This window comes from Daktulosphaira vitifoliae, unplaced genomic scaffold, assembly GCF_025091365.1.
Source record: "Daktulosphaira vitifoliae isolate Bord-2020 unplaced genomic scaffold, ASM2509136v1 Scaffold_1, whole genome shotgun sequence".
Taxonomy (NCBI): Eukaryota; Metazoa; Arthropoda; class Insecta; order Hemiptera; family Phylloxeridae; genus Daktulosphaira; species Daktulosphaira vitifoliae.
This window is the reverse complement of record NW_026099572.1, coordinates 18,737,543-18,759,962: the sequence shown is the minus strand read 5'-3', so window position 1 is coordinate 18,759,962 and position 22,420 is coordinate 18,737,543. Positions and strand designations below refer to the sequence as shown.

The 22,420-nt window shown below is 26.5% G+C and overlaps 3 protein-coding genes across 4 annotated transcripts in view; all 3 read right to left on the bottom strand.

The window, feature by feature from the left end:
* LOC126896839 (uncharacterized) overlaps positions 1 to 22,420 on the bottom strand; it is a 164,108-nt gene that overhangs the window by 70,500 nt on the left and 71,188 nt on the right. The window lies entirely within an intron of this gene.
* Positions 4,106 to 22,420, bottom strand: part of LOC126896814 (tyrosine-protein kinase transmembrane receptor Ror-like) — a 44,513-nt gene continuing 26,198 nt past the window's right edge. For both annotated transcript variants that reach the window (XM_050669911.1, XM_050669912.1), the window contains 14 exons: positions 14,484 to 14,586; positions 14,371 to 14,414; positions 13,830 to 14,168; positions 11,676 to 11,748; positions 11,034 to 11,133; positions 6,605 to 6,841; positions 6,386 to 6,542; positions 5,932 to 6,171; positions 5,708 to 5,862; positions 5,493 to 5,649; positions 5,107 to 5,427; positions 4,861 to 4,996; positions 4,650 to 4,782; positions 4,106 to 4,569 (listed from right to left, as the gene is read on the bottom strand). In XM_050669911.1, coding sequence (XP_050525868.1) covers positions 4,276 to 4,569; positions 4,650 to 4,782; positions 4,861 to 4,996; positions 5,107 to 5,427; positions 5,493 to 5,649; positions 5,708 to 5,862; positions 5,932 to 6,171; positions 6,386 to 6,542; positions 6,605 to 6,841; positions 11,034 to 11,133; positions 11,676 to 11,748; positions 13,830 to 14,168; positions 14,371 to 14,414; positions 14,484 to 14,586 — 2,489 coding nt within the window. In that variant the 3' untranslated portion in view covers positions 4,106 to 4,275. The remainder of the gene's footprint in view (positions 4,570 to 4,649; positions 4,783 to 4,860; positions 4,997 to 5,106; positions 5,428 to 5,492; positions 5,650 to 5,707; positions 5,863 to 5,931; positions 6,172 to 6,385; positions 6,543 to 6,604; positions 6,842 to 11,033; positions 11,134 to 11,675; positions 11,749 to 13,829; positions 14,169 to 14,370; positions 14,415 to 14,483; positions 14,587 to 22,420) is intronic.
* On the bottom strand, positions 8,377 to 9,801 carry LOC126896834 (uncharacterized). Its single transcript, XM_050669946.1, has one exon. It carries the CDS (start codon positions 9,524 to 9,526, stop codon positions 8,831 to 8,833), a length of 696 nt encoding a protein of 231 aa, XP_050525903.1. The 5' UTR covers positions 9,527 to 9,801; the 3' UTR covers positions 8,377 to 8,830.

Here is a 22,420-nt window from a genome sequence, read left to right as displayed (position 1 = left end):
TTTTTTCTTTGAGAAAATTCACAAATTATACTTGTCAGCTCTTTTTAACTAACTATAATAATATTATATGAAGTGTCAAAATGATTTGTGTATTATTCGCATGTATTTATGTATTTAATGTATTAATTCATATATTTTATGATGACTTGTCAATAAAATAGCAACATTGCGAGAATGACACAATGATGATTGTGCGGGGATAAAAGGGAATACTATAAAGGGGCTGAGTGCGGAAGGCTTAAAGAGAGTCTGTCTCTGAATATTCATTGAGCTGGTCGAATCGTGCTTTCGACATCGATACGCCAAGTTCGTAATCATCATTGTGAAATTCTTAATTGTTAATTTATGAACTAAACATTTGAGTTCGTGTTATTTTATTATAATCTGATATTGTCAAAAGTTATTATTAAAACAAGAAAAATCTTCAGGTAAGACTTTGAATCATTAAGAATCAATACTTATATTATCTTATAATTCAATTATTTAGAATTAATAATCTGAGTATAGAACGATAAAGCAATAGATCAAATAATTATATTAATTTTTAAACTTCAATTAATTATTATTAACTAGTTCGGACCTTATACATAATCACATTACATGGTATTCGTGAGATGGCCACCGCCTCTTCGTTGCCTCAGTGTATTATTACAGGTACTTACTAGTTGAATCATTTACAATATCTCTATAAGAAGAACCTTGATTATTACTTTTTATATCTACTTGTCTTTATTGTTCTAAACCCTCGGACTCTACAACCCCGATAGAATCTCGTTGCTCACCAATTGACCAAATCCCCAAAATATCCAATCTTGGTCAAAAACACCCTAACATCTCCTTATTTAGTTATTTTTGTATTATTACAATATTATGCAACAAGTAAATATGTTACACAAACATTTTTATAAAGAATCCATAGACGGATTATTGGTAAAATGTTTAGAGATTCTAAAATAATTTAAATTAATTGACCATGGAAGCTTATGTATTATAGTATTTAATATATAGTTCACTCAAATGATTAAATTTGTTTTGAAAAATTGAATAAATGAGCAAAAAAATCTAGTTTTACGAACATGAAAATTTATTTCATTTAATATTTCTGGACAATATTTTATTATTAAATAATGATGAGTAAAAAATATATGTTCTAAAAATACCTGTATTTGAGGGTACAGGAATTTGTAGTATACTAAAATAAAAATTTAATAAATATTGACCAAAATATAGTTATATTTTATTTTAAAGACTTTTTAGTTATTTATCTTTAGATTATAAAACTGTTTTGTTTTTTATTTTTAAGATGTAATAAAAGAAACCTATTAAAGTCATGACTGGGTATAGTGAGGACTAGTCATAGTTGAAATCTGACAGTTATTAAAATTACAATAAAGAAATTGCAATAGTGTTGGGAGGTGCTATTATATGTCTATGGATAAAACAATTCATTGCAGATGTGATTGAGAAATTTATTTGGTGGAACAGTTTCTGTGGTAAATTTAAAATAAAGACAGACTGTCTGCAGATCTTTTATTTAATAAGGAAGAATATATTATAAGACACTCGGATCAGTTTGCGTCAATGAACAGCGACGTCATATAATCAGCTTTCGGTTGGATAACATAAACCATTTGGTGGAGTGTTGACGGCTGATACCGAAGGCGTCCTGTTGTCGTTTGAGACAAAATCGAGTATTAAGCTTCTGAATTCCTGGTACTGATTTTGCTATATTTTATTTATCCATTGTAATCGTCATCGTAAGAAATACTTAGAAACGAACAGAGCCTCCTGTATCCCTGGTACCGTTTTTCCATCTTATCTTTTCAATCGCTGACGTTCATGTGGTGTGTTGTCAATTATTTTGCCTATAAATAGTTCCTTAATTGAAATCTTCTATTTTATAAATTCTACTTAGTCTTAATAATTTAAAAAAAAATTACAAATAATTTATAAGTATACCTACGGGGATTACACCTCCTTCATTATTAGTAATATGCATGACAAAAATAATTACTTGTTGAAAATATAATACATTACATTTTCTTTTTTGGAAGTGATAGTAAAATGTTTTTTATAATACATAAAACATACATTAAGATAAAATTCTAAGGACGCCCATAAATTTATCTATATAAAATCGTAGATTACAATTTATTTTATCGTCGTGTACAAGGTAATTCCTAAAGTGCACCTCACTAGATATATTTGAAAATTAAAGAAACGTAAAAACTTTTTTATACTAATATTTCATATTTCTGACGTTTTATAATTTCTATAAAAATATAAATGCCCCTTTTAATTATATCAACTTGAGTTTTATAAATGACAACATATAATTTTAACTAGCTTATTAATGAGATAATAATGGTCTGATTAAGAAAAAGAGTGGTAGATAACAACTTTTTAACCATTATTTCAAAAGTTATGTAGAATTTCAAATACACGCGAGAGGGGAAGTACAGCTGAGAATTTTCTTAATTAGATTATTATTTAATCAACATGGGATGAACATCTAATATACTTCATGGTTGATAAATTGAGAAAATTATTATGTAACTAAAAGTGAAATATATATATATATCAATATATTTTTTTTTGATTAAATAAGTGTTTCATTATAAAATAATGACACTGTACAATTTTCAAGTATTTAGAATATAAGATTTAGACTATTAAAAAATTTTCCTTTACTATCTCTATTGTTTTTAACAACATAAATTTTAGTAAATATATTTAAATAAAATAATGAAATGCTTCGATTCAAATGTGTTTGCAAATAATTTTTTTTTTTTTTTTTGAGAATTGGAGAGGAATCCTAGTTATTTTTACACTTTTAAACTATATATTTGGTCTATTTTAGATAATTTATAGTTATTTTTTCTAGGAAATCCTGGGTCAACATTACTAATGTATAAATAGTATTCAAATATTAATGGTCTAAGTTTTTAATAGTATTGGTAAATTTAGATGTATTAAATATCAATGTAAAATAATTTTTGGCCAATGAAAGATNTTTAGATGTATTAAATATCAATGTAAAATAATTTTTGGCCAATGAAAGATTCAGCTAGTTTTTATTACAAGCCAACAGTAGCTAAATTAATTTTTTATTGGAATAGACTATTACTGTAGATTCCTTTGTGTCTAAAGCATTTAGATATTATATCACTTTAAGTTGATTACAAGAATAATTAATATTACTGTATTTAAATAGTATTAATTTATAATTTTTGAAACAAATTATTTATAAAAGATATTACAGTCTTTGATTGTTCTTCCTGACACTGTAACTGTTTATAATTTTTTGTAATATATGTAAAATATAGAAAATAATAAAAATAATCAAACTTAAGAAATCATAATTTATTTTTACAAATAGTAAAAACACAGTTTATTTTTATTTAAAACAGTTATAACAGTCTTTTATACAATTAGGTTTCTTTTACACATTAAATATTAAGTAGACTAGAATGTGTATTAATAGACAAATAAAAAATTTAAATACTTAATACAATGTTTATGATACTTCTATAAAAGTATAAATATTAGATTATAATAATAATATTAAAATGTCAGATACCATACATGGTTTATTAAACATCAAATTATAAACAATATTCTACGCCTAAAAATCAATGTACAATTTAATTATTTCTAATTATTTTTGTACAGATTATACAATTACAAATAAATATATATGTATAAATATATAAAACAAATAAATACTTACTCTTTCATTAGTAATATAATACACATGACACTTACAACATAAATTGGTCAACACACATTTTTACAATTTATTTCAATACTTTTTGTGAATTTTTTCATGAAATAATTTAATAAAAGATATTATTTTAATAAAAAAAAAAGCATTGATGTCAAACAGATAATATGACTCAAAAGAAACACAGCGACCTATTCAGATTAATAGTAACAATAATATTGAGTCAACATGTTTAAATCTCTACTAAGGATGGATTTCCATTCAAAAACAATTTTTTGTCATAAATTGATACAAATATTTTTTAAGATCAGAAATAAGAAATGTTTACAGTTTTTAAAATGCAATGGAAAAAAATCATTAAGTTATACTTAAGTATCTATACTTATTTTGATTATAAAAGTAGAAATTTTAAGATAAAGTTAATATGTTAATTGGAATTATAACTTTTGTCTATTCAACGTCAAATAAATATTTATTTTAATCTATATTTTTACTAAAGTATGTAACTTTAATTCTTTGATTTTTATAAATGACCACAATAATTTTAATTATTAAATATTTACTGGTCTACATGTAGAAGATACATTTGATGATCCTGTACGATCAGATTGGCTACTCGGACGGACCATTGAGTATGTCATAGTTGGGGCAGAAGACACAGACATAGCAGCCCATTGCCTCAGTCTTGAATGTATCTCTGTAAAGTTTGGTCTTCTCACTGGTGCTTCATGCCAACATTCCATCATAAGTGAATACATTCGAGAAGGACATTCTTGAGGGCAAGGGAGTAATTGACGCGAACGTATCATTTCAATTACTTCTTGGTTACTATAACCATAATAAGGCTAAAAGAAAATACAAAGAATATTGAGATAATTATAAATATGTTTTATTAAAAAAAAAAAATTGTAATAGAAATGTTTACTTGTAATCCATAGCTATATACTTCCCACAACACAACCCCATAACTCCATACGTCCGATTCAGTAGTAAACTTTCCATACAAAATTGATTCTGGAGGCATCCATCTAACAGGTAATAGTGATTTTGACTGCACCCTAATTATAAAAATGAGCATAAATTTAAATTATAAATTGTTTCTTTAACAAAATTGTAATTCTTGTATTTTATTTAACCTGTAGTAATCCGATGAGTAAATATCACGAGATAGACCAAAATCTGATATTTTCACAGTTAGATTTTCAGCAACTAAACAATTTCTTGCAGCAAGATCTCTGTGTACATAATGATGACTACACAAGTATTCCATACCTAAACATTGTTTTAATAAAGAGTTAATACATAAAAATTACACAATTTTAATGTTCATTGGATAAAACTTTATAAATTTGATAATAATTGATAAAAATAATTCAACCAACCTGCAGCGATTTGTGTGGCTATATACATGAAGTCAGCTTGATTAAGTGGTGGAGCTACTGGGGAATTTGGAGAATGAGGAGACCGTGTCATTAAGAACTCATGCAAATCACCTCCAGCCATGAATTCAAACAATAAGCAAGCAGGACGTGCACACATTCCAACTAAACAAACAACATTAGGGTGTCGAAGTTCTCCCATCAAATCTGTTTCTCGTTTAAAATCTGCAGCAGTTTTAGCACTAGCTCCTTCTTTTAATGTTTTAATCGCAACCATTATAATGGCACCCATATCGTTAGGTACCTGTCCTTTGAATACTTTGCCTAATAATAAAAAAATAATTCATTATAATGAAAATTAATAAATATCATTATTGTTCATTTATTACCAAAAGCACCTTCTCCAATTTCTTGTAAGAATGTTATTTCACCCAATGAATATTGTCGTACTTTAGTAAATTTATCTGATTTTTGGCTGGATGCACTTGAACCAGGTATGAGAGATGATAATTCTAATCCATTGGTTTTCCCTTTTACTATATCCTGCTATAAAATAACATGATTTATAAAAAAATAATATTTTTGAAAAGATTTTATTTTATACTTTTTGATTTGTGTAAGGAGGTAATCTTCGTCTAATAGCTGAGTTTTGGCGTTTTCTCCTTTTACGAATACAACAAATTACCATAACTAATAATACAATGAATAGAGTAATGCTGATAGTGCTAACAATAAAAATGAATGGTTGAAGTGACCTCACTATTTAAACAAATTATAGTTTCTCAATTATTAAAATTATGTTGAGTAATTAACTTTGGAATAACTTACTACAGTGAGGAACTTCACAAATAACTTTTTTCATTAGCTTTGTATCAGGCATTTCAACTACACACCAAGGTTCTGATTCTTCATTTCCTGGATTTCGACAGTAATTATGACCACCTTGTAACTCTTTAAAATCAGATGTTTTAACTAATAGTTGTCGACTCCATCGTACACAAGAGAGATTTTGATAGGATGATGCTGTACCTCTATACGCATTGCCTAATCTCCAATAACACGTTTCATCTAACATTTTTTAAATATTAACTATGAGAATTTCAAAATTGATTATAAAATTTTAATTGTTTAGTCAAATATTCTAGTTAATTAGTAATTTTATATCAAAGTCTTGTTTTATGATTTAAAATAGTACTCTAAAATTCAGTAGGGTAAACAAGATATTCACATGGACTCAATTAAATGAGCTTCTCAATGAACATTTGAGAAAATAATGGAATACCTTTATTAACTTCAGGTTTTTCAATTCCAAGTTCAAAACAATTTGTTTCTGGTAATGATGAACAATTAGGTAAAGGTACTACACGTCCAAGTAAATGATGTTTTTTAGCAATGGCATATTCTTGACTGCAAATATCATTTTCTAAGAGTTCACAATCCTTAAAAAAAAAAAAATTCATATTAATAACAATATCTTAAAAACATAATTGTGAAAAAATACCTCACGACATATAAGCAATGGCTTTGGTGATGCTCTATCTTTTCGACATAAAGGATAAGCAGTATGACAAATAGATCTATGGGCATATTTTTCACAACCAGGTGTAAGATCACTGGAATGAGAGATAACTTTAAAAGCTGAAGTTAAATTTCCTTCAATATGTGCTTGTGATGTATTTCCTGGTATGTAGACACTTTTTTCTTGAAGATATTTTGAGCATAAAGAACCTTGATAAACCTATAAAGAAATATATGTTTATGTATTACGGAAGCAGTATAAAAAAATAATATTAGCCGACCTACATTTATTCTAATAAAATTAATTATTATTTGAAATAAAATAATGAAATAAAAATTAAATGGTTAATTTAATTTTTGAATAGCTTAATAAGATTTTATCAGTTATTTATGAGTATTAATTTAATTTATATACTTTTATTATAATTATTTCATTACAAATTAGTATTAAAGGTGTAAAAAATTTAGTAGCAAATAATACTAAAAGTATGAAAAAATTAGTAACAATTAGTATTGATTTTAAGTTAAGCTGTAAAATAAAATTTGTGATTAATGAATATTATATGATAATTAAATTAATTATAAGTTAATTAAATTAAAACGTAATTTTAGTTTTTTTTTTAATTTTATAAAAAAATTTTTAATGAAGGGAAATTATATTAAATCTCCAAATATTTTGTTTAAATTGTGCCTACACACATGAAGATTAAAATATACTCTATACTTTAATTTTAAACTATGATTATAACATAATAATATAATAATTGCACGCTTTTAAATATTTTTTTAACAGAACAGGAAAGAAAAAGGGTAAACAGATTTTTTTTTAAAGGAACTGAAATTTGGAACAAATTCTTTATTAGAAAAAGGAACAAATTACATTAAAAAAAATAATTTTCCCAACAATGATATTTTCTTTTATTATACATTGTTTATTGTAAAAATTGGCTAAAGGTTAGACTTATAATCCCGTAAGTCTCATGTGTATGCCACTGATCATTACGATTATATTAAAAATTGTGTATCCTAAAATTGATTCATTGTTATGTAAAAATAAATTATAAGTAAAAAGTTAGTGTGAAAAGTTCAAATTATGTTAGAGGGATTGTAAAATCTGAAAACCTTGTTGAAAAAATATATATTTTTTTAATTTTAATTATTAGTTAAATTTCAATAGCATTTAACGTTTAATAATTGATAATAAAACAAATAAAATTTTTGGTTTAAATATTTTTGATGAGTACATTTCATTTATAATACCATTTGATATAACTACTATTTGCTTAAAATATGATTTGGTTATATTGTTTGAAAAAAATACAGTTTGATCAATTTCCTTTTCACACTAAAAAAATTTTCGGTTAAAATACGGTTTTATAGTAATATTTTTGACTATTCTACGCGCTCCTGATTTGTTCCTCTGTGATGGAACCCATAAGTTATAGGCTATAACTATTCAGTGATTATTTTACAGTACTTTTTTTTTTAAATATTTTTAAGCTTTTGGACTACAATAATAATATAAAAGATAATATTTTGTAAATTTAATTATATGTTTAAAATTTTAAAAATCAATTTAAAAAACACAAGATGGTCATTTTCTAGAACACTTTTTAACAAAAAATTAGGTAGCAAAATATCTAATTAATATTTTGTAGACAAATTTAATAAAATCTTATTACTAAAAAAATATTTATATTATTACTATATGTGTTTTATTTTTCAAACAAATACTCCTTCAAGAGATGATAGTTTTTATGGAAAAAATTGTGCCTATAACAAATATTTAGCATAAACAGATTGAATTATTTTCTATATTTTTCTTATTAACTTATACTGACGTTTGATATCATGTATCAAATAAATTTAAATTATATAATTTATACTATTATAAACCTAAAACGCAAAAAAAAAAAACTACATAAAAAAATATAGCAAAATAGTATCAAATTTTGTAGGATTTGTCAAAACATGCAAGTCCACACTTTATATATTTAATTTTACCACCTGTATAACAGATAGACAGCTCAATATCATTTGTAATCACTTTTTAAGTATTAATCAAAATATATGAAAGCTATATGAATTATAATAGTTAATTTTTATTTTAATTATAACCTTACATTTTTATATGAAATAATAGTTATTAACGTTAACATGTCATAGAATTCATCTTATATATTACAAGAATTAATGAAAATTTCAATAATTATTTATGTTCATAAGAATTGCGGAAATATTTATAAGTTTGTAATATATATTCAATAGAAATTATATAGTCCCTAAAAATTAAAGAATTTGTTAGGTTTCTCTGTGCAACATTAGGTTCATTTCTAATATCATTTGGTATAACTTCTCTTTTAATGTCTGGCATTTTATTTTGATTCATATCTTCAATTCCGTCAGAAACTTCACACAAGAGTGTTTTTAGTTTATTTCTACATAGAGAGAGTTTTGTAGAATAATATTCTTCATTTTTTTTATCATCTAAGAATTTTTCAAGACCAACAGCTGCTCTTTGTAGTGTTTCAAATGTAAAAGTTAATTCTTTAGGAAATTCACGTGAGTTTAACCATGTCTCTGATAAAACTATCCCTGGCATTGTTGGTAATTCATTAGTCATCCAACTATTATAAAGATATTCCCAATCTTCATAATGTTTATCAAATTCAACACCAGTCAATTCATATATAAATTCATACTTGAACTGGTTAAAACAATGATGATTATAATGCGCTTCTAATAAAACACGTTTAATAACATCTAAGGGTGTTATAGGAGGTTCTTCATTTTTCTTTGAATAGCCACATGGATTAACCCAAAAAATGTCGTGATCAACTAGATGTTCATTTGATATATCAAATGTTATCATTAAAAAGGTTAGTATGTGACAAAATAAAAGCATTTTTAAAACTTAATTTAAGAATACAAGAATGAAACTTAAATATTATTTAAAAGTTTGATTGCAAAAGATAACTTAAAAATACCACAAATATTAGTATTTCACTTTCAAAAAAAAAAAAAAAAACTTTAAACCTAATTGTATAAAATATATGTTAATTTACAAAGACAAAATATAAAACTTTGAATTATAAAAGCATTAAACACGCTTATTAAAAATATATTTTTTCAAATAATGAAAGTATTTGTTTTTAAAATTATAAAAGACGACCAAAAAGCAAATACTAAAACTATAGTTTTCTTATTAAAAAATTTAAATCAATTTTAGTTGTGCTAAAAATAACAATGACCAAGAAATAAGCTGTGTATACAATTTGTTTTTAACTTTAGAATAATAGCATAAAATGTACTTATTTATAGATTATTTAGAATACCAATACTTACGTTTACCTAATAGAGTATAATAAAAAATACAATGTTGTAATTTAGCTCTTGATTAATTATAGGACGAATCACAAAATAGTGGTTTTAGAAAAAGAGGCAATGTGCAAAGTTTTGATACAATGTTACCAATATAAAAACTAGTAAAAGACAAAAGAAAAGAAGTGACATTTTGGGTTAAATAAATTATCATTACAAATCTTCAAATAAAAAACTAATTGTGAATCACTTTCCTTTCAAAAATTATAGCCTATTAAATTACAGGGTTTAACCAATTATAATTGGTTAAACCCTGTAATTTAATAGATTATTTAACCACTTAAATAATTGAAAAATAGAAATAATATTAATTAGTTTGTATTTATTTCTTTTACTTAATGTTAATGTTCTTCTCAATTTTTCAATCATTAAATTTTTTTCTGTTCATCCTTTATATCTTATAAGGGTGTCAATTTTAATGTTTTAAATGGCAACACACATAATTTATTAGCTTATTTATTAATTAATAATCTAATAAGAAAGTAATGATTACAGGTGAAGAGTGGGTGCTGTTATTTTTATGACTAGACATATCCTGATCATACACTTCCTCTAGATATAAATTTTAGTTTGTGACCAATTTTTTAATGAAGCATATAGAAGATTTCTCCATAATTTCCATGAAACTAATATATGTTTGAATTTTGTTTTCATTATTATTATTTGTTTATATATGTACATGTTTGTTTTTTGGAATTCCATTCATCATTATAAAATTTTATTTGTTTTAAACGTATGTCAATTAAATTTGTTGTAAACATCATTGTTATTTAAGTGATGTCAAAGCTATTTAATACATTATATATATTTAAATACAGAACTTAATTTTTTTATTTTTAATAAAGCTGTTTATACATAGAATACTTAAATAATAATATTATTATTTATCAAACGATGATTAAATTTTAATACATGAACAAATTAAGTTTATAATAATAGGTAAATACATTGATCTATTTTCATTAAAAGTTTAAAGTTAAATTCAATAAATACTTTAGTTATAGTGATAGCTATTTAATTTTTTTACTTACTTGGCAAATGGGATATGTTAGAATTTGGCTTAACTCTGGTATACTTTCAAGAGGATTCCGTGGCTCAGTAAAACCAAGTTGTGAATTACTCTTTGAATCCCTGTAACATTAAAAAAAATCAGGATTGCTCTTCAGAAAAAAATGTTATTAGAGTATGAGATAAGTTAAACCTTTTTTCATGAATTTTAGCATTACTAAAAGCTATCAAAGAAATAATAGTAAGAAATTTCATTTTGTCTATATTCAATAATAAACTTAGAATTTTAAGACAAAAACATGAATTAAGAAAATGTATACAATCATTCTGGTATTCGCACTTAGCTTAAAAAGAGAAACATAATTCAATTAACAATAAGTAATTATTAAGTATATCTATGATGGAGATTTAGAAATTGATAACTTATTACGTGAGATTGTAGAAATATGTAAATACTAAACAAACTGTTGCGCGTGCGTTAAAAACGAAAAGGGCTGTAAAAACATTGATTTCTCTTCTTGTTGGCTACACTGGGATATTACATTTTTTGGCGGGTAATTTGAATTATGTGTTAACAAAAATAAAAATAAAACTTTATAAACTATAAAGTTTTTGAACTTCAGCTATTTATAATTATTATAAAAATAATAACATTAGTAACTTACCCATCTAACATAACTGGTACCAGCTGATTTGAAAAACCAAATTGTGGAACATCTATGCTCGAATCATGTGGACCTAAAAATGTAATATTTTAAATATCTTTAGGACAATAAAACCTACATATAAAATTAAAAAACAAAACGAACCTAAGTAATATAATTTAAATAATTTAAATTAAAACGCTAAAATTAAAATACATTATTTTAAATTAAAAATTTTCATATTTGTCCGGTCAAAAAACTGTAAGTTTATTTTAATGGCTCTAATGGACTCATAGTAAAAGGAAATCAAATCCAACTGCGAAAACATAAATTATTTATTCTCAATCTTGTATTTTAAAAGTCAAACGATAGTAATGTACTTTTATCGTCATAGAGTAAATATATCCAAATATATGTAAACACTAGGGTGGCCCTCAAAAATCGAATGTCTTTTTTTTTTTACGCTACCCCTCAATTTTTTTTAATGGTCAAAAAAATGAGCTGTGCAAAATTTGGGACCAATCCGTTAAGGTTAACCCGTGCCCCGGGCCTATTAAGTTGAGTCGTAGAGTCAAATTTAATAGAAATAACTGATCTATGTCTCATAACTTTTTTTGCTCTTAACTTAGAATAATAAAAGTAAAACTCAAGTAAAGGAAATTTTACAAGAAATTCAAAAATAATAACTTCAATGTTGTTTTCTCAATAAATAGCCCACAAAAACACTACATACAGTAAAAAACATGTAAAAGTCTTAAAATACGTTATAACTGATTTTGTTGAATTTTAATTATTTATTTTCATTTTATTTTTTGGAAAACGCATATTTGTTTAAAAAATGATTCTAGAAGTTTTTATTTTTTTTTATTTTTTTAAAAGTTATTATCATTTTATGGACAGTTAATTAATGATTAATTACAAACCTAACAGTTAAATTTAATTGTTATTAATAATTTTTAATTGATTTTTTTTTAAATAATAATAACTTTAAAAAAAATATTTTAACAATAATTAAATTATATTGTTATAATATATTTTTTGATAATGTACTTTTTTTACAATTAGGAAATTTTTTCCGATAATTACTTACTATTTGTAAAACGTATTGTTTCTGTTCTTCATTTGTAGTTTATATTTAATGTAGTCTTAGATTAATTTAATGCCACGCTAGGCTGTATCATTAATAACTCGTAATTTACTTATAGTATTTAAAGCATGGATCAATTTTCAAAAAATCAGTGTTCAGATTAAATAGTTGTAAATTTGATGGTAACTTACTACCAGTTATTTCGTGGGAATAATTACCAATAAGATAAATATTAGTTCGTAATACTTTAAAAGACGCTAAAAGTATTGTACATTTGTGATTAAAACGTATCATTTAATATATAATAATAAACAGGTAAAATATATTTAACGTGTTCACAAATTGTCTTCTGCATTTATACGACACAAATTATTTCAGTTGTCGAATAATATAAGAAAATAACTCAAATATACTTATCTTTAATAATAATATAATTGGTACTATCTTAAAGTAATTCAGTAAACCAAAATTGATATATTGATACGACAAAATGTAATAATACAATCAATTTTGTTAAATTTGTAATTAATCATTAATTAACTGTCCATAAAATAATAAATCTAATATAATTATCGTACTTGGCATAAAAAATTAAACTTCTAGAATCTTTTTTTAAACGAATATGCGTTTTCCAAAAAATAAAATGAAAATAAATAATTAAAAATCAACAAAATCAGTTATAACGTATTTTAAGACTTTTACATGTTTTTTACTGTATGTAGTGTTTTTGTGGGCTATTTATTGAAAAAACAACATTGAAGTTATTATTTTTGAATTTCCTGTAAAATTTCCTTTACTTGAGTTTTACTTTTATTATTCTAAGTTAAGAGCAAAAAAAGTTATGAGACATAGATCAGTTATTTCTATTAAATTTGACTCTACGACTCAACTTAATAGGCCCGGGGCACGGGTTAACCTTAACGGATTGGTCCCAAATTTTGCACAGCTCATTTTTTTGACCATTAAAAAAAATTGAGGGGTAGCGTAAAAAAAAAAAGACATTCGATTTTTTAGGGCCACCCTAGTAAACACTATATACCCCATTAAAATTATGAATGTATTATGTTACGTTAAATTTAATTACTTACTAAAAGGGTTCATTTTGACCTTTAATATTGCATTCGATTGAATTTTTTCAACCCCGTTGAACGCTTCACAAGTAAAAAATCCAGTATCGTGAACTTCCAATTTATTTATTCTCAAACGTGATCCCATGGCGTTTTTGTGTCTTGGCGAGTACCGTTTAACTGATATCCTAGGTTTTGATTTTTTTTCGCCAACTCCAGGCTCATTATTGACTAGTACTTCATTCATATACCATTGAATGCGAATCGGAAGGGGTTCGCCCGATACTTCGCATCGTAGTTTAACTGAAGTACCCGAATCTCTGGTGATGTTTATCAGTGGCCGAACAAAATGAAGATTACCTGTAAAGATAAGGAACATTTAATTATTTAGTTTTTTAAGTCTGTTTTTAATACATTTAATATTTAATCAAGTATATTTTAAGCTTAAAATGGACTCATTAGGTTAAATAAATCGAATAAAATTGAAAATAATAATTAACAAATTATTGCAATTATCGTGTAGTACTATTAAAATTATAGTAGAACAAAAAGAAATACTTACTAGATTTATTGGAATTATTCGCAATTACTTCAGCGTTTTCAGTCCTACAATAAAGAAAATGGACAAAAATCAAGTATAAAAAATTGATGGTCTCATTTGCTAAAGTTACTTACTCGTAGATGGCGGATGAATTCGTATCCGTTTCGTAATCATCGTAATTGGAAATGCTGCTGTATTCATCAATATTAGGGGCGGGTTCTCCATCGTCTGGTAAAACTGAAAAAAAAAACAATTATGAATTTTAATGAATTCAGTTATTATATATATTACTTTTGTTATTTTTCATGAGTCAATACAAAACAGGTAATTTGATATAAAAATATAATTTTACCAATCTATTAGAATACGCTTGTTATATAGTGTTCAGTAAATAAGGAAACGGGTTTTCATCGTTTGTAACAATTGATCTGTTTCTTTACTTTTTGAACATTCTGTATAATTTTGATATGAATTTAGGACGGTTTTTTTGTTAATACAATTCGATTTTTTGCCTAATAATATACCGATTTGAGCTGTGACACCTGCCCTGTAATTCACTGTTTACAACCTTACTATTGTGAACATTTCAAGGTTATTTAATCCTTAGACTCAAAACTTTTAATAATAATTATTTCCTAGAACTACCAATGTTACTAATTATAAAATCAAGAGCCCAATGTATATTAGAACTAGAACTCTGTATTTAAGAACTAAAACCAAGTAGTTAAACGAACTGATACCTTAAAGTTTTATAATAAAAAACCGGAACTGAAACATTGAAAAAGCTATTGTTCCAGTTCCTCGTATAAACTGTTAACATCACACCAGGTGATGTCACCATAGCTCGTTCATTTAACCCTACAACCCATAGAAGGTACACTTAATAAACGTACTTAACATCCACAAGGCCGTTTTACGTACATTGTATTGTGTTATTATCATTTACTATTGGTCATCTGTCAGCGGTGCCAGATAAGTTTTTAACGTGTATTTTTGGTCCGAGAACGGAATAAGGTGTTACCCGTATATACGTATAATCAACTATGTTGTACAATTGTATAAAATAATACTCTATATAACAAAAAGGTCACAATACTTGAGTTAGACGTGTGAACAACAGAAAAAATGAGACGCGTAAGCAAATGGAGAAAGAGATTTCCATCTGATGGATGAAGATTAAATAAAATGTAGCAGCGGACAATGGCCTAAAACGTATCGCATGTTAATCACACAATAATGTTATTTATTATTTTTGCTGTCGCATTAAGCGAGTTGTTTGTTGGCACCTCATCGGTCAATTGTATTTTTCATCTGTTAAATGTTCTAATCAGTGTTCAAAAATGAAACGGTATGACAATAATAATATGTAACTGCTCTATATTAGTATCGTTCACTGAATATTTATACTTTCAATTTGAAATAAATTTTAGTAACGAACAACGATTTGATAAAGACTCAAAACGTTTGATTACGTTTAGAGGGGATCACCAAAAGAACTTCAGTTAAAATGTATTCTTTTGTTAACGATTTATGCGTACGTACACAAGTTTCCAAGGAGCACTCGTTGATAAAGCAAAACTTTTCTACCGAAACTAAAATTTAAATTACTGTTAACTTATAGAAATTCATCGAGTGCACTTACTTAAACCTACTTACATATTTGTGGATAGTTAATGTCTCACGCAAAGTTTTTTTTTTTATATAAACCCTATTTGGTAGCATAAAAATCAACGGTCTGGAAATTATATGATTTTTAAATCGTTTTATTACTCTCAGCCTCTTCAAATTCGGGTCATCGTACGACCATACGTTTGCTGCACTCAGCAAATGAAAGTAAATGAACCGTTTTGTTTGATGCATAAAAGGTGGAACTTTTAATAATATATTGTTATATATGCGTTTATGCGGACATAAAACCTTTGACTTTAGTACGAAAAATTCATTTTAAACGTAGTCACGGTGTTTACCCTTAGAATTTCTTTTTATCACAGTTTGTTTACTCTGCTATGTTGTAAATGATCATTCGATTTCGGTCACCCACGATTAATATGTGTTCGTTGAATAGTCGTCTATTTAGTATTTTAACTGCATCGTTCCGATGACAATAAGTATGCTACAAACAATTTAGCCTATTATAGCTGACATTACATTATGTTTTTTATACGTTTTGTAGAACGCAAATAAATTTCCAACGTCGTTACGAAAAAACAATAATTTTACTCAGAACGACTGCAGAAATCATAAAATGGCAACTGTAAGCATTAATCTTTCTTATAATTATATTTCAAAAAGTGTTGATACGTAGAAAAACACCCATGAAATAATATGCTATACGATAATAACCATTTGGTTGATTTTTACTTCTATTAATAAGAGTTTTTATAATAATTAAAAAAAAAATTAGTTTTATCAGATTTTTAAACGTCAACTATAAAATGAGAAAAGAAAAAAACGTGTATTCGATAAGTGCCTACTTATTTCTTCATTTTTTAAGGAAAACAATGAAAAAGTACTGTTTGGATACATCGAACATAGTTTTATTAATTAAAATATACTATGTATTTTGAGGATAAAACATTTTGAAAGCATTTGATTTTGTGATAGAGTAACAAATTATCATACCTTTGAGTTAGCATAATTTTTTTAAGTATAAACGTGCTAATGGTAATTTTTGTAAATATTAGTTAACAGATGACGTGTTACAAACATTACCAATATCGTGCTCGGGGGGTGCCCAAATATTAAACGCACATTTGACACTATCTGATGATTGACATCGTCTCACAAGTGGTTCGATTCTCGTTTAATGCGCTAACAAATAGCACAAAAAAAAATGTAATATCCTTCCAACGGTTTTTGGACGTGTATCGGATCCAAGATTGAAACTGTAATCCCTGGGGTTAGGACATTTTTTTACTAAATATTTGTCTCGACGATTCTATAGATGTTTATCTGCTGTAGGGTATGGGTGTACCAGTTGGGTTTTATTTAAGCCTTCTCGCATGAGATAAATCCAGAGATCTGACGCGTTGACGTGCCGCATATACACGTGCAATGGATTCCGTACATGCTTTATAGTATAATAGGTGGCCTGGGAAAAATGATACATGATGGATGTTTGGTTTCATGGGGAAATAATCGACAAGCTTTAATCCAGCTTAAAAAATTACATTAAGACGGGCCAGATAAAATACAATTTGTCAACACGGATTATACTTTAATCTCAAATAGGATATAAATAGTTATGCAACTTAAACTCAGGATTGGTAACTTAATTAAAGATTTAATAGAATAAATACATTTTTAAATTCGAAACTATTTTTTTTTTAAGAGCATTTAATATTTTCAGAGAAAAATTGAATGATTTGAATAAATCACACATTAAGAAATTCGTGGCGGTCAAATAAGAGAGAATTATGGTGATAATTGACAATTGACATACTCTGACAGTTTTATATTTTATACTATGAAAACTTAACAATAAGAAAGCCGTTTATGGATTTAAATTAGTCTACAATAATATTCCCATATAGTTAATACAAATAAAAAAGCTCTGCGAAATAAGTCATATACAGCATCTCGATATCCTTTCCATGACCGCCGCTGTAAGAAATACCGAAGACGATTAAAAACATTAATCTCTAATTTATGACAATGACAGTTGTGGAACCTTTTTTTGTGGCTTATTTAAAATTATTTTCTAAATTTACACAATTAGCCCAATGTTAATGGAATGCCTAATACTTTAAATTAGTTTTGTATGTTACAAAATGTATAAAAAAAAAATATTGATAAATATGTGTTAATACTACACAGGTGACAAATTTTCTTTGTTAACTATAATTTTTAATATTCGCGTAAAGATTTTGTCAGGGTAATATTTGCTAAAGAACAGTATAAAAANCCCAATGTTAATGGAATGCCTAATACTTTAAATTAGTTTTGTATGTTACAAAATGTATAAAAAAAAAATATTGATAAATATGTAGTTGATACTACACAGGTGACAAATTTTCTTTGTTAACTATAATTTTTAATATTCGCGTAAAGATTTTGGCAGGGTAATACTTGCTAAAGAACAGTATAAAAGTGTATACACTTAGCTAACGAGACTTCTATTAACTTTTACGAGTCCTTCAACAAACATTGTGTGTCACGTAGTGGAAGACTATAGTAGTGTTTACTAGCGGAAACGGAGATCGGTTGTTGTACTTAGAAAAACTTGGTAGCAAGTACAAGACTCCTCGTAATAGTAGGCATTAAGTAAATAAAGGAGTGAAAAAAATGAAGAGGTCTTCAATGAGATAATAAACGCGTATGGTAACCGACGAGTTGAAGTCAAAGGTATGCGATAAGCGTAAGCCGCACGCGTTAAATTGAAAATAAACACACGTCTTCACCCGTTCACAGATAAACCAACACGTGGAAGATTTATGGAGTTCGGATCGAGAGTTACGATCGGGCCACCATATTAATAATGTAAACAGTCTATTTTTTTATTTTTGTGATAGCCGGACATTATAATATGATTGCCGTAAATAACAGTTGCTTGTAGTAATAACGATAGATAATACTATACAGAGTGATTTTTTTAATATTAACCATACGATTTATCTTAAAATAATAATTATGTTAGAAAATTTCCTTTTGTTTTTTTTAAATCTTGTACATTTCTCGATTTATTAATTATTAAGTATTTTTTTAATTCATCCTATTACATACATATTTAACTAACTTATAAAATACAAAATAATCCAATTAAGAAAATATCTGGTTGATAAAAGCTTTTGAAATATTAGGAAGAAGAATATGCGTAATAATAAAAATAGTATAATACACACTTTGCCACCACTCTACATTTTAAAATAATTATAAATTCCAAAATAATGGGTCAAAAGTTGTTAACGACCAGTCGTTAATTTTCGTAATTAGATAATTTTCTATTTTATAAGCTAGTTAAATATGTACGTTATCATTAAAAATATAAAGTTCACATTCTTATAACGTAGGGTGACTTCACCAGTAAATGAACAATTACGAGTTTTCATTTTTTTAAAGTTATTTGTTAACTTTTATTTTGATGTCACGTGCATATAGATAATAAATATTTGTATTCTGGAACTTTTTCAATAATTATACAATAATAATGATAATAATGTAAAAATATTTATAATTATACTAATTTATATATAACTAATACAACAATTTTAACTAATTATGTTGTGTTAAAAAATATTTTAGTTAAAAACTCAGTAGTGTTCGTTCAGTGGTCGTAATCATTAACTGGTAATAAGCCTTATTATCTGATAATCGTTAATCTCATAAGGGATGAAATAAATTATGCTTAACAATCCATAAATCGAGAAATATATAAAAATACTAANTTTCAATAATTATATAATACTAATATTAATTAATAATAATGATAATAACGTAAACATATTTATAATTAACTAATACAACAATTTTAACTAATTATGTTGTGTTAAAAAATATTTTGGTCAAAAACTCAGTAGTGTTCGTTCAGTGGTCGTAATCATTAACTGCTAATAAGCCTTATTATCTGATAATCGTTAATCTTATAAGGGATAATATAAATGATGCTTAAAAATTCATAAATGGAGAAATATATAAAAATTCCAAACAAAATGTTCATACATAAGTATTGTTTTAAGTGAAATCAAGTGGCTAATATTAACAGTCACTTTGTAGTTAAAAAAAAAGAAAAAAAATGCATTTCTGGTGATAACCCATTAAGTAAACACCCATTACTTCCCGCGGGGCTAGTGACGTATCACAGACAGTTTAAAACAATTAACTCTATCTCGAAAAATACATAACGCGATGGAGAAGATTTAAAAAATAATGTTATTTTTTTTAAGTTCCTGTCATAGCGCAAGCATACAATTGGGTTAAGTCGGGTGTGTACATACATAGGGACTTGCAAAGGAAATTATGAGCGTCGCGATTGGAGACTAAGGGTTCTAACGACGGAATCGTTAAATAAACTAAAAGCGTTTTTAAAATATGAGTATATAAAAAAACAATTTCATAAAATGGTAATTGTGGGGACGAGGGATTTTACCAGACCGCATTTGAGCTAAGCGGAAAATTGGAAAACTCAATACTTTCTCTCGATATATAAGTGACCGTTACAAAGTTGTTCATTTTTCAAGAAATAACGCGCTCTTACACATGGCAACGAAACCGCACCTGAGGTTTAAATCGAATTAGGAGACTCCGACCAGTAATATTTAATGCGACTCTCGAACATCAAACTTAAAACGATTATAATCCTTCCGTGGTGTCCGCTTAATTCATAAAGAATTACGGTTTTAGTAAAATGACTTTTTCTGCCTTTTTTAAAATGCGGCCAGACATAAAATGACTCTGTGGCTTAACATATACATATATATATATATATATTAATTATTAAATAAAATGTAATACTGACTATCTCAAACACAACGTAAAAGCTATTTACTAATTTATTAAAGTAACTAACATTCAAAAGAAAATAAATTTAATAAAAGTAGGATTTTATTAATAGTAAACAAAAAAAGTGTTTTTTATTTTGCTTTTATATTTACGAACTAGTATAAGTATAGTTTTAATTGGTTTATGAAAAATAATCGTTTTTAACGATTATGTTACTTATGTTAAAGTGTATCAAACTAACTAAATAGTATTTTATTGCTCGATCCCTAAAACAATAAAAAAAATTTGGAGTACTTAAGAACTTGAAACTTTATAGTAATTTTGTTGTGCAGCGTGTGCATTATGAAAACTCGAGTACTGTCTTATTAAAAATCGTAGTTTTTCAATATATTATAAAGAGTAACGGTTTTCAAAATAAGAAGAAGGCATCGTATCAGATTACTAGTGTATTGTTATTTTTCGTCAGTAGTATTAAGCGAGTGTCACCCTCCGATAAAGTTTATCAATTTGACAACGAAAACAATACACTGTATACTTTGCAAAACTCCAGTGATTCCATCTTGTATTGTGCGAATCATTCTCATAACCACAGACGCTTTTACTCGAGAAAATAAAAATACGTCGATAGCTATGACCAAACTTAGTGAGCTACAAAACTTTTAGCAATTTAATAAGACAGTTTTCATTTAAATTATATATTTTTTAAGTTAAAATATTAAAATAATAGTAACTTTTTTATTAATGACTGAGATATTTATCTTTAATTTTAAGAATATTTCATTACTAAATTAGAACATGATGTTTATAATGCAATGTGAAAGATCTTCGTTTCCCAAAATGAACAGCGAGAACATTGTTTTGAATTATAAAAAGGTTGCGTCACTCAACCCTTGAAATATTAACGGTTCTTCTAATTGTAAGTGTTGAACTAATTAAATAAATTGAATTGAATTCGGCAAGGCGTGGTTAGTTAAAAAATTACTGTTTGCCCGTACACAACATGCACTGCTGTTGTCAAATCATTTATTGTGTAATTAAACGATAATCAGCAATTGTGTTACAATATCAACGAACCAAAATGTCGGACGATCGCGTATTAGAGTACTTAAAAAACATCATGTAAGAGGCGTGCGCCGGTAATTGTAATGCCCGCACGTGAAACAGCATGCGGTAGCCGTTGCTTGGACTGTACAACTCGTCACTTCGAACAAAACTATAATAACACAACCATCATATTAATAATATGAGGGCGAACGGGCCAGAGGTGACACGGCCGAAATATTATTATTACTCTTTTGTACGTGTTTCGCGTTAATTTTGTCCGCTCTCTCGTCTTGTTTGCTCAGCTGCCGTTTGTCATCGAATAGGAATTATAAAGTGGGTCTGAGTAAGAGCACTTGATGACGGCTAGAGAAGAGCAAAGGAAATTCGACGTGTGAAAAAACGCTTAGTCTGGAAACGGTACCATTTCTGAGAGAGGGCAAATAACGAACAATCACTTCGAGTCCTTGTGCAGCATGCCAGTTAATCACTCGGCTTTTAGAAAAAACGACGAGACCTCTTGATTATATCCGAATAAAATAATCGTTCACCTTCTATTTAATTATGATCATTGACACGGACCACGAGTGTT